This window comes from Oncorhynchus masou, chromosome 18, assembly GCF_036934945.1.
Source record: "Oncorhynchus masou masou isolate Uvic2021 chromosome 18, UVic_Omas_1.1, whole genome shotgun sequence".
Lineage (NCBI taxonomy): Eukaryota > Metazoa > Chordata > Actinopteri > Salmoniformes > Salmonidae > Oncorhynchus > Oncorhynchus masou.
In genome coordinates, this window is record NC_088229.1 from 16580357 (window position 1) to 16594013 (window position 13657).

General features: G+C 46.1%; 1 protein-coding gene across 1 annotated transcript; it reads right to left on the reverse strand.

Annotated features, from left to right (window-relative positions):
- Positions 1-4103: 4103 nt before the first annotated feature.
- Positions 4104-7241, reverse strand: LOC135559301 (potassium voltage-gated channel subfamily G member 1-like). The gene is made up of 2 exons (XM_064993490.1): positions 6356-7241; positions 4104-4871 (listed from the first exon to the last, which is right to left on the reverse strand). The coding sequence occupies exons 1-2, from the start codon at positions 7163-7165 to the stop codon at positions 4104-4106; spliced, it is 1578 nt and encodes a 525-aa protein (XP_064849562.1). The 5' UTR covers positions 7166-7241.
- Between the last annotated feature and the right edge of the window lie 6416 nt (positions 7242-13657).

Genomic DNA, 13657 nt, shown 5'->3' on the forward strand with positions numbered 1-13657 from the left:
CGCATCACATTTTGCACTTTCTTAAAAATTTCTGACTACTCTCTCAATGTGTTCTGCCCAGGTCAGTCAGTGTCAAGTATACCCGAAGGAACATGAAGGCCAACCATCTCCAAATTTCCTCCATATAACCTCATGCATTCCTCATCTCCCACCATCCTCCTGGTAAGCACAGTCTGAGTTTTCTCTATAGAGGAACTGAATCCCCACATTAATGCCCACCTCTCTACTTCATCAATTGCTTCCTGAACCTTCCTGACTATGTCTGGTACATTTCTTTGCCTCTTCCATAAGGCCCCATCATCTGCAAATAACGACCTCACAATATCCGTCCGTACCTGAGAGTAAAAATCATTGATGGACAACAGAGGACTAATCACATTCCCCTGTGGTGAATCGTTATCCACCAGGTAGCTGCCTGATAGAGACTTCTCCACCCTCACCTTCCTAACAGGAAATCATTTGTCCGTTCTTCCTCCTACCCTCATAATATCAAGCTGTATCGTTATCCACCAGGTAGCTGCCTGATAGAGACTTCTCAAATCAAATCCATTTTTACTGGTCACATACACATGGTTAGCAGATGTTAAGTGTAGCGGAATGCTTGTTCTTTTAGTTCAGACAGTGCAGTTGTATCTAACAAGTACTCAAACAATTCCCCAACAACTACCTAATACACACAAATTTAAAGGGGTGAATGAGAATATGTACATATAAGTATATGGATAAGCGATGGCCGAGCGGCATAGGCAAGGTGCAATAGATGGTATAAAATCCAGTAAATACATGTGATATGAGTAATGTAAGATATGTAAACATTATTAAAGTGTCATTATTTAAAGTGCCATTGTTTAAAGAGACTAGTGATCCATTTATTAAAGTGTCCAGTGATTTGGGTCTCAATGTGGGCAGCAACCTCTCTGAGTTAGTGATTGCTGTTTAGTAGTCTGATGGCCTTGAAATAGAAGCTGTTTTTCAATCTCTCGGTTGAAATCTCGGTTGAATCTTTGATGCATCTGTACTGACCTCGCCTTCTGGATGTTAGCGGTGTGAACAGGCAGTGGCTCGGGTGGTTGTTGTCCTTGATGATCTTTTTGGCCTTGGGTGCTGTAGGTTGTTGTCCTTGATGATCTTTTTGGCCTCCTGTGACATTGGGTGCTGTAGGTGTTATGGAGGGCAGGTAGTTTGTCCCTGGTGATGCGTTGTGCAGACCGCACCACACTCTGGAGAGCCTTGCTGTTGAGGGCGGTGCAGTTGCCGTACCAAGCTGTGACACAGTCGCACAGGATGCTCTCGATTGTGCATTTGTAAAAGTTTGTCGGGGTTTTGGATGACAAGCCACATGTCTTCAGCCTCCTGAGGTTGAAGAGGCGCTGTTCCGCCTTCACCACACTGTCTGTGTGAGTGGACCATTTCTGTTTGTCCGTGATGTGTATGCCCAGGAACTTAAAACTTTCCACCTTCTCCACTGCTGTCCCTTCGATGTGGATAAGGGGGTTCTCCCTCTGCTGTTTCCTGAAGTCCATGATCATCTCCTTTGTTTTGTTGACGTTGAGTGAGAGGTTGTTTTCCTGGCACCACACTCCGAGTGCCCTCACCTCGTCCCTGTAGGCTGTCTTGTCATTGTTGGTGATCAAGCCCATTACTGTTGTGTCGTCTGCAAACTTAATGATTTGAGTTGGAGGCATGCATGGCCACACAGTCGTGGGTGAACAAGGATTACAGGAGAGGGCTGAGCACACACCCTTATGGGGCCCCAGTGTTGACAGTCAGCGATGTAGAGATGTTGTTTACTACCTTCGCCACCTGGAGGTGGCCGGTCAGAAAGTCCAGGACCCAGTTGCATAGGGCGGGGTTGAGACCCAGGGCCTGCAGCTTGATGATGAGCTTGGAGGGCACTATGGTGTTGAATGCTGAGCTGTTGTCAATGAACAGCATTCTTACATAGGTATTCTTTTTGTCCAGGTGGGATAGGGTCTGTGGACCTGTTGGGGCAGTATGAAAACTGAAGTGGGTCTAGGGTGGCCGATAAGGTGGTGGTGATATGATCCTTGACTAACCTCTCAAAGCACTTCATGATAACAGAAGTGAGTGCTACGGGGCGGTAGTCATTTAGTTCAGTTATCTTTACCTTCTTGGGTACAGGAACAATGGTAGCCATCTTGAAGCATGTGGGGACAACAGACTGGGATAGGGAGTGATTAAATATGTCTGTAAACACACCAGCAAAGGTGGTCTGCGAATGCTCTGAGGACACGGCTTGGGATGCCTTCTGGGCCAGCAACTTTACAGGAAACTGAGGGCCGAGCATGCCTCTCATTCACAGAGACAAGGCTATAGTGGAGCGGGTCGAGAGCTTCAAGGTCCTTGGTGTCCACATCACTAAGGACCTAAGGAAGTGAAAAGATTTGTCATGGGCCCTCAGATCCTCAAAAAGTTCTACAGCTGCACCATTTGAGAGCATCTTGACTGACTGCATCACCGCTTGGTATGGCAACTGTTTGGCATCTGACCATAAGGTGCTACAGAGGATAGTGGGTACGGCCAGTTCATCACTGGGGCCAAGCTCCCTGCCATCCAGGACCTCTATACCAGGCGGTGTCAGAGGAAGGCCCAAAAAAATTGCCAAATACTTCAGCTACCAAAGTCATAGACTGTTCTGTCTGCTACCACACTGCAAGCGGTATCAGAACGCAAAGTCTGGAACCAAAAGGCTCCCGAACAGCTTCTACCCCCAAGCCATGCGACTTCTGAACATTTAATCAAGTGGCTACCCGGTGTTTTTGCATTGATTCCCTTTGTTTTGCACTGCCTCTCTTGCACTGGCATACTCACTGGACCCTACCGACACACTAACACATACTACACTGACACACCAACACACACATACACATACACACACATAGACACACTTTCACCCTCTACATATACGCTGCTGCTACCTATTATTATCTATTCTGATTGCCTAGACACTTTAACTGTTACCTACACGTACATATTATCTCAATTTCCTCAACGACCTCATACCCCCTGAACATTGACCCAGTACTCCTTTTATATAGCCTCGTTATTGTTATTTTATTGTGTTACTATTTTATTTTTTCATTAAGAAAATGTTTCTTAATTTTTAATAATGCATTGTTCTTAAAGGGCTCGCAGGTAAGCATTTCATGGTAAAGTCTACAGCTGTTGTATTAAGCACATGTGACAAATTTGATTTGATTTGATTTAATTTGCTGTGTTTTGAAAGTAGACATATAAATGGTTCGGAAATAGCAGAAAAGTCAGTAAATTACAAATAAGTCCAAGCAATCATGAGGCAGATCAGTTTAAGTTCAGTTAAACTTTAAAGAGAAAAATAAGTTCAAAACATTTAGCAATCAATAGCAAAAAATAAAACAAACGTACCATTTTTTTTACACACAAATTACTATGTTTTAGAAATACATTTGTGAGAGACGGAGCACATAATAACTACGTACAGATACATATTCCTTCATTGTTTTATACAGAAAATTGCAACCCAGTGCTGAGCACCAATACACCTCCAATATATGTAACTCTTAAGAAATATGTTTATGGACTCACACTTTACAATTGAGACACAAAAATGAATATGAAATTGATCACATATTACATGTTGCCTATACTGTACGTCCATGTTATTTTTGATAAATTACTTTATGGAATATGATGTAATGTTATGTCAATCATCTAAAATGGTTTATTATAATCTTCTTTCAGCTATTGTGCAGATCTTCTGATTTCTGGGAACATTTCCGGCATCTGTTAAACCATAATGCTGTAGGCAGAGATGACGTCATCCATTGAAGAATAATAAACTCAAAAAATGGAAGCAGAGCATTGCCAGGTAATCTTAATTAACCCTTATTTTATCACTCTCAGTTTGTCTCTCTGTCTATTGTCTCTTTGTCTATAGTCTGTGCTTTGCATCCTTGATCTCTTCTCTCATCCTCCTCAGTCATTTGGTTCCCTGTTCACAGATGAAGTTGTCAAGTTCTAACCCCTATTTTCTCTAATTTTCCTTGTGTGCTGTGCCCTTTAATCATCCCTCCTCCTCCTCCTCCTTCTCCTCCTCCTCCTTCTCAGTTTTCCCTGGCCCCAGAGGAACCACAGCTGGGGTAGTCACTCTCCAGCGACATGTTACTCCCCAGCCCGCCTATCCTCCTGCGTAACAGGAAGTGTGTCCGTCTTTGCAGTAGCCTCTGCTGCTCCTGCTTCAGCTCCACATAGGACCGGGAGAATGTATGGAAGATGGAGGTGACTGGGAACGCCATGAGAAGAATCCCGCTCAGGATACTGCTCAGAGCCACCACCTGACCCGGGATGCTCCTCGGAACCATGTCCCCGTAGCCCACCGTTGTCATGGTAATGACGGCCCACCAGTAGGTGGCGGGGATACTGCTGAACTCGGGGGTCGTAGCCATCTCGTTCTCAATGAGGTAGAGCAGCGGGGAGAAGAGGGCAATGGCCACGCAGAGGAAGAGGAGGAGTAATCCGAACTCCCGCGTGCAGCGCCGTGCAGTAAGCCCCAGAGTCTGCAGGCCCAATGAGTGGCGGGCCAGCCGCATCACGTATAGAATCCTCAGGGCACGGAGGATCCGGAGCACCAGACCCACCTTGTCAAGGTAACTGCTGCCCGAGCCCAGCTTCTTCTCCCCCTGGTAGCTGTCCACTACTAGGGTGATGTAGTAGGGCAGGATTGCCACCACGTCTATGAGGTTCAGAGGGCGTCTCAGGAAGGCAAGTTTGTCCCGGTCCTGGATGAAGCGCAGGGTGAACTCAAGGGAGAACCAGCCCACACACACCGTCTCCACTATGAAGATGTTGTAGCACATCTGGGAGCACTTGCCCTAAGAGGCACAGGAGACACTGGTTAGCACCTGTACATGCATCTAATATTATGCATCTAGCATATACAACAGTATTCTTCACCATTTGTCCTGTAAGTCCACAGGGTGTGTAGGCTTTTGTTCTGAACTCATTTTGGACCTTTTGTTGTTACAAGGATGTAGTTAGACACTAGAGGGAGCTATTATGCTGCCTAAAATCTAAGGGACATTATTGTGGTTTACCCATTTGTATTCCTCAAATGTCAAATTGTAGACTGCAGGGCATCAAAAACAGACTCTATTTATAACAGACCATTTATTTTCTAGTCACAGCTTGTTGCCAATCTTTTCATGTTAAACTCCAAGATTGCACCTTCTCTGTTCACTGCTCAGATGGTTCTGTTCAGAGTGAGGTGTTGTGAGTGTTGGTGTTGCTTTATTAAGCTACATAAAAGATGAGAGTGCAATGTACTGAACCAAAAACCTGACAAAACTCCTGAATGTAGTTAGCACCAGAAAATCCTCTCCCAGCCCGATGGTTATGTATTATTTGGGAGGTTGTTTCTAATAAATTGTTTTCGTGAAGATGTTTCAATTGATATTCAATTGTTAACCAATTCAAAACACATATAATATAAAATGGCCTTTGAGTTGATTCTATTTCAGAAGAAAGCACGCAGTGTTATTATGAAACAGTCCCACACAGTGGGAAATGACTTATACCAGTGTATGATATCTACACAGTATGTACAATAAGCTGTTGTTCAGAAAGAACAGCTTTTAGAAAACAACATTCTCCTCTTCAATGAATTCTAACTGTGTAATAATATAATATATCAGGGATACAATTTTGGAATGCACTGCTCATGTACCAGCATTTGGAGCCCCATATAAAGTAAATCCCCTCTGGGGTAATGAATTACCTTCTGGGTACAAAAATATGTTCCATAATGGTTACATACAGGTAACTGAGGTTAAAGACAAATTAATTGCTGAAAGTACTTTCCTAGAACTCAAATGAAACCAGTGAAGTGCAGTGTGTGTGTGCGGGTGTGTGTATGTGTGTGTGTGTGTGACTCCAATTTTCTATTTATTTTCTTTTTATCTGGCTACTGAGGCCAGAAAAAGTTAATTACCGCAGTGATTGAAGTCAGCCATGATAATGAGCACCTAAATTAGATTAGAACAAGACTTTTCCAAATGTTTTCTTTGCAAATTAGAAGAGTGGTCTGATGCCCACACACATAATCAATTATTAATTTTACTTGCCAAATGCTCTTTGAGCTTTGATATAAAAAAGTTATTTACAATTTCAAAGTGCAGGCTTTGTTATCAAGGGTCGGGGAATAGAATTCTGTGTTGATGTAATGGCTATGTTAGTAATTATGTAATACGTATGGTGTAATTATTATGTCCATATGTAATAACTATGTAATATCCATGGTGAGAGTGTATGTCCTGTTGCCCGGTGCTGATGCTTCCTAGTCCTCATGATGTCCACCTACCTGCTCCTCCTCCTCTCTCATGGCCGGCATGGTGCTGATGGACAGGTTGACAGCCGTGATGGTGACAAACAGCACCGACAAACAAGCAAAGATCTTCCCTGGCAGGCCTGAGTGAGGCCTCTCCACCATGTCTCTCAGCTTGTTCATATAATGTCCCATCCGGGTCTCCGTAGCTCGGGCGGCGCTGCCTCTGCGGTGCCCGCTTTCGGTGTCCATCATCAGCTCCTCCTCCTCATCCTCCTGGGCTGCCCGCTCCAGCTCGTCACACTCCTCCACCCGCTGGATGAGGCGGCGACGGCAGCACCACTCTAGGTTCTCCTCAGGGACCCCCCAGTAGAGCAGCTCCTCCCTAAAGGAGAGGGCACACATCTCCCTGAGGGATCGCAGCTTCCCGGCCCGCAGGAAGGTCAGGATGGTGCGGAAGGCGCAAGGCGAACGATCGAAGAAGTACTCGTTGCTGGCAATGTCATAATCGTCGCAGACGCACATGATCTCGTCAAAGCTGCTGCAGAGGCGCAGCTGGCCAAGTCGGGACAGGGGGAAGTCCTCCAAGGTGGTCCAGGGTAATTGATAACGCAACCCGCCGACATTGATAATGGCATGGAGTTTACGGGCAGCGGAGAGCGAGGTGGAGTTGGTGAGGTGGTGGTCTGGGTCCTCAGGTAGGAGTTGGGCCCGTTTGTAGTAGGCCCCCTTGAAGGCCTCTTGCTCTGACAGGGGCGGGGGTTGAGGGAGGAGGAGGGAGGCATCGGAGGCACAGCTCAGAGCGCTGTAGTCGTAGTCTGAGCCGTCGCCTGCCAGCAGAGTCATCTTTACCTATACAGGCACAGAACCTCCATGTGCACTCCCACCGCAGCTCACATTCCTGTGGTCAACCTCTCTGGACAGGTTGACAGCCGTGATGGTGACACACCTTTACCTTCGGGAGGGAAAGGACAAACACAAAAAATCATGTACTATACACTCTTAAAAATACTCTTAAAAGGTTGTTAGAACCTTGTTAGAACCGATGGTTCTTGAGGGAAATATGGCCTTTTAGAATGTAAACATTTCTTGACCCTTGCATTAAAGGGATAGTTCACACAAATGACAAAATTACATTAGCTTCCTTACCATGTAACCAGTTTATGGACATGGTATGACAATAATGCATGCTTTTGTTTAGTTTAGTTTACCTGGCACGGTTTCCAAATGATAAATCCCATCCCATTTTGTGGCACAAATCCCATTCAAGTCATGGAACTGACATTAGCATTTTTTGCACGCCCAATTTTTCAGTTTTTGATTTGTTAAAAAAGTTTGAAATATCCAATAAATGTCGTTCCACTTCATGATTGTGTCCCACTTGTTGTTGATTCTTCACAAAAAAATACAGTTTTATATCTTTATGTTTGAAGCCTGAAATGTGGCAAAAGGTCGCAAAGTTCAAGGGGGCCGAATACTTTCGCAAGGCACTCTATGTTATGGAGTAAGGTATTAGTAGCCTATGTGCCTCACCCTAATAATTTGGTCCCTTTCCCCCTCATGACTAAGCCTACTGTTCTGACTTGGTGGTCCATCCACATGTAGCCTATAGTCTGTTTTAGAGAAATGTCATCATCTAATATTGTAAGAGCTTTCATTGTCTGCTTATATGTCCCCTTTATTTATCCTACTGTTCTGACTTGGTGGTCCACATGTAGCCTATAGGCTGTTTTAGAGAAATGTCATCATCTAATATTGTAAGAGCTTTCATTTTCTGCTTCTATGGCCCCTTTATTTATCCTGCGCTTCGGACTTGCTGTAAAACAACACATTTCACTGCACCTATGTGAAAAGAAAACATTTAAGTTTTAGGAGTATATATTGAACTTTCAACATTAATTTTCAATGGTATTGTCCTTAATCAGGTAAAAACTGCTTAATCAGGTCCAAAAACCGCTGTAATTTATTTATTTTCATGGCAGTTCATTCAGCCTCATTCACTGCTGTTAAAAAACATAGCTGATATGGCTGACTTGCTTAAACAAAATGTGGTTTCTACTGACAATTGACATGCACAAACTATGGCATAATGGGGCGATGAGCAGATAAGAGGCAATCCGTAATATTGACTAAGAAATTAATGAGCGAGCTAGGATGGTCATAGTCAATATAACTATTTGTTCAGCCCTTTGAAATGTACAGCGACTGAATTAATAACATGGGCTGTTCTTACAGTATTCTCCCTGAACACCAAGTCAGAACTGGAGGATAAATAAGGGGGCATATAAACAGACAATGAAAGCTCTTACAATACTCAATGATTATATTTCTCTATAACAGGCTATAGACTACAGTACATGTCCACCATCAAGTCAGAACAGTAGGCTAAGTTATGAGGGAGGAAATGGACCAAATGTTTAGGGTGAGGCACATGGGTTACTAACAGCTTACTACACAACATACCTTAGTATTACTTTCTTGGCTACAGTATACATATCTCCCTGGCATATTTCATAATTTATGCAGCAGCACACATTCATTTTTTTGACTCACATTGTTGTGCTCTGCTCACTTGAACAGGAAGCGGCACAGGGGTCCTTCTTGTGGGCTCTTGAAAGAAGCCTGAAATCCCGACTTCGAATTCAGAGTTGGGTGACCATTCAAAATTATTTTCCGTATTTTCACAGTCAGAGCTAGTTTGATCCGAGCCCCCAGTTGTCTTGAATTCACTAAAGTCTGAGATTTCCCAGGTCTGAGTTTCCAGTTGTTTTGAACGCAACAGAAGTCATGCTGGATTGGCAGCATGGCCAATGTATTCAAACTTTTCTGGTCCGTGGCGTTACCCCCTTTTTGGTGATATCCAATTGGTAATTACGATGTTGTCTCACCCCTACGGACTCAGCAAAGGTCGAGAGCCAAGCCGCACTACTTCTTGACACACTGCTCACTTAACCTGGAAGCCAGCAGCACCAATGTGTCGGAGGAAACACTGTCGAGTTGATGACCGAAGTCCACTTGCAGGCGCCCGGCCCGCCACAAGGAGTCGCTAGAGCACGATGAGACAAGGACATCCCGGCCAGCGAAACCCTCCCCTTACCCGGACGACGCCAATTGTGCACTGTCTCGTTGGTCTCCCGGTCACAGCCGGCTGTGACACAGCCTGGGATCGAACCATGGCTGTAGTGGCGCCTTAGCACTCATTGTTGAATTTGCAATTTCCAACTTGTTATGAAATGTTTATGACCGATGAGTACTGATACATTTTATCTATAATTTCTCTTCATATGACAGGGATTGAAAAGTATTTGCCAGTAGATTGCAGACTTGATGCAGGATGATAGCTGCTTGTCTAGCTTGCTAACTAAGATTTTGAAAGCATGATGTTGACATGATCAATCCAATCAAAGCTAGGGTAGATATAATGTGATTTGATGTAATTTTATCTCTGGCCAATAACCTTGAGACTTCTTGGATGGGCACATCTAATATAAATCTATGGCAGCACCCAAGGGGCTGGAATTTTCAAGCTCTACCTGTAGATATTGCGGTGATGTAGTGTCCCAAAGACTGACAGAATACTGAGACAATCTCAGCGAACATTACCAACCCCTATACTCTGTACTTTCCGCTGGCTGCCCCACCACCACAGAAAGCACTGGGCTAGGCTGAAACACCTGCATTTTGGAGCTGCCTTACTTTGGAGCTGCCTTAGAGTGTAACGGTTTTCTGTATGCAAAGGAGAGTCGGACCAAAATGCAGCGTGTAGATTGCGATCCATGTTTAATCAAAAAAACGTAAACATGAATCAATACAAAATACTACAAAAACAAGAACGTAATGAACGTAACGAAAACCGAAACAGCCTATACTTATGTAAACTAACACAGCGACAGGAACAAGGACACTAAGGACAATCACCCACGAAACACACAAAGAATATGGCTACCTAAATATGGTTCCCAATCAGAGACAACGATAATCACCTGACTCTGATTGAGAACCGCCTCAGGCAGCCATAGACTATGCTAATACACCCCACACAACCCCAAGACGAAACACACCACAAATAAACCCATGTCACACTCTGGCCTCACCCAATAAATTAAGATAAACATAATAAATATAGACCAGTGCGTGACAGAACCCCCCCCCCGGACCCCAGACGCACATCAAAACAATAGGGAGGGTCCGGGTGGGCGTCTGTCCATGGTGGCGGCTCCGGCTCCGGCTCCGGCGCGGGACGTGGAACCCACTCTATAAATGTCTTTGTCCCCCCTCCTCGCGTCCTAGGATAGTCCACCTTCGCCGCCGACCATGGCCTAGTAGTCCTCACCCAGAATCCCACTGGACTGAGGGGCAGCTCGGGACTGAGGGGCAGCTCGGGACTGAGGGGCAACTCGGGACAGAGGGGCAGCTCGGGACAGAGGGGCAGCTCGGGGCAGAGACAGCTCGGGGCAGAGACAGCTTGGGACTGAGGGGAAGCTCAGCACTGAGAGGAAGCTCGGGACTGAGAGGAAGCCCGGCACTGAGAGGAAGCCCGGCACTGAGAGGAAGCCCAGCACTGAGAGGAAGCCCAGCACTGAGAGGAAGCCCAGCACTGAGAGGAAGCTCAGCCAGGTATTTGGATCCGGCAGATCCTGGCTGGTTGACAGATCCGGAAGAGTCTGGCTGACTGGCAGATCCGGAAGAGTCTGGCTGACTGGCAGATCTGGAAGAGTCTGGCTGACTGCCAGATCTGGAAGAGTCTGGCTGACTGACGGATCTGGAAGAGTCTGGCTGACTGGCGGATCTTGAAGAGTCTGGCTGACTGGCAGATCTGGAAGAGTCTGGCTGACTGGCGGCTCTGGCTGCTCCATGTAGACTGACAGCTCTGGCGGCTTCTTGCAGACTGCCAGCTCTGACTGCTCCATGCAGACTGACAGCTCCTTGCAGACTGACAGCTCCTTGCAGACTGACAGCTCCTTGAAGACTGACAGCTCCTTGAAGACTGACAGCTCCATGCAGACTGGCAGTTCCGGCTGCTCCATGCAGACTGACAGCTCCATGCAGACTGGCAGCTCCGGCTGTTCCATGAAGACTGACAGCTCTGGCTGTTCCATGCAGACTGACAGCTCTGGCTGCTCCATGCAGACTGACAGCTCTGGCTGCTCCATGTAGACTGACAGCTCTGGCTGCTCCATGCAGACTGACAGCTCTGGCTGCTCCATGTAGACTGACAGCTCTGGCTGCTCCATGCAGACTGACAGCTCGGGCTGCGCTAAACAGGCGGGAGACTCCAGCAGCGCTGTAGAGGAGGAAGGCTCTGGCTGCGCTAAACAAGCGGGAGACTCCAGCAGCGCAGGAGAGGAGAAAGGCTCCGACAGCGCTGAACAGGCGGGAGGCTCCGGCAGCCCAGGAGAGGAGGAAGGCTCTGGCTGCGCTAAACAGACGAGAGACTCCGGCAGCGCAGGAGAGGAGAAAGGCTCCGGTAGCGCTGGAGAGGCGAGGCGCACTGTAGGCTTGATGCGTGGTGCTGGCACTGGTGGTACTGGGCCGAGGACACGCACAGGAAGCCTGGTGCGGGGAGCTGCCACCGGAGGGCTGGTGTGTGGAGGTGGCACAGGATGGGCAAGACCGTGAAGGCGTACTGGAGATCTTGAGAGCAGTGTTGGCACAGGACGTGCAAGGCTAGGGATGTGCACAGGAGGCCTGGTGCGTGAGGCTGGCACCAACTTCACCAGCCGACTAACACACACCTCAGGACGAGTATGGAGCGCTGACCCAGGTGCCATCAAATCCCTGACACGTTCCATCAGGCGAATTCCATGCAAAAAGCACCAACACAGCAACTCCCTCATTTCTCTCTCCTCCAATTTCCCCATTAACTCCTTCACAGTCTCTGCTTCGCTCACCTCCAACACCGGTTCTGGTCTCCTCCTTGGCTCGTCACTATAAACAGGGAGAGTGGGCTCAGGTCTGACTCCTGACTCTGCCACACTCTCCCTGAGCCCCCCCCCAATACATTTTTGGGGCTGACTCTCGGGCTTCCATCCGCGTCGCCGCGCTGCCTCCTCATACCAGTGCCTCTCAGCTCTCACCGCCTCCAGTTCTTCTTTGGGGCGGCGATATTCTCCAGGCTGATGCCAGGGTCCTTCTCCGAACAATTCGTCCTCCCATGTCCATTCCTCTCTTTGCTGCACCTGCCTGTTGACACGCTGCTTGGTCCATTTGTGGTGGGTGATTCTGTAACGGTTTTCTGTAGGTGAAGGAGAGTCGGACCAAAATGCAGCGTGTAGATTGCGATCCATGTTTAATCAAAAAACGTAAACACGAATCAATACAAAATACTACAAAAACAAGAACGTAATGAACGTAACAAAAACCGAAACAGCCTATACTTATGTAAACTAACACAGCGACAGGAACAAGGACACTAAGGACAATCACCCATGAAACACACAAAGAATATGGCTACCTAAATATGGGTCCCAATCAGAGACAACGATAATCACCTGACTCTGATTGAGAACCGCCTCAGGCAGCCATAGACTATGCTAATACACCCCACACAACCCCAAGACGAAACACACCACAAATAAACCCATGTCACACCCTGGCCTGACCCAATAAATTAAGATAAACATAATAAATATAGACCAGGGCGTGACATAGAGACCATGTTTGTATGCAGCTTTATTAACTGAATTATAAATTTTTGTACATTGTGTGCAAACTGATATGTGACATGTATTAATGACAAAATAACATGCAAAAATATATATACTCCTACGATATACACCTACTCATTCTGAGACTGGTAACTCTAATGAACTTGTCCTCTGAAGCAGAGGAAACTCTGAGTCTTCCTTTCCTGTGGTGGTCCTCATGAGAGCCAGTTTCATCACAGCGCTTGATGGTTTTTTGCTACGGTTTGCAACTTTCAAACTTCTTGATTGACTGACCTTCATGTATTAAAGTATTGAGGGACTTGTTTCTCTTTGCTTATTTGAGCTGTTCTTGCTATAACATGGACTACAATATAGGGCTATCTTCTGTATACCACCCCTACCATGTCACTACACAACTGATTGGCTCAAATGCATTAAGAAGGAAAGAAATTTGACAAATGAACCTTTAACAAGGCACACCTGTTAATTGAAATGTATTCCAGGTGACTACCTCATGAAGCTGGTTGAGAGAATGCCAAGAGTGTGCAAAGCTGTCATCAAGGCAAAGGGTGCTACTTTGAAGAATCTCAAATATAAAATATATTTAGATTTGTTTAACACTTTTTTGGTTCCGTATGTTTTATTTCATAGTTTTTTCACTGTTATTCTACAATGTATAAAATAGTACAAA

What these genes read in the sequence shown, in the direction of transcription:
- LOC135559301 (XM_064993490.1), bottom strand. Translation starts at nt 7,165, where the DNA reads ATGACTCTGCTGGCAGGCGACGGCTCAGACTACGACTACAGCGCTCTG. An exon ending in TGAGAGAGGAGGAGGAGCAG is followed by an intron (nt 4,872 to 6,355) that starts GTAGGTGGACAT and finishes TGTGCCTCTTAG; the next exon opens with GGCAAGTGCTCCCAGATGTG.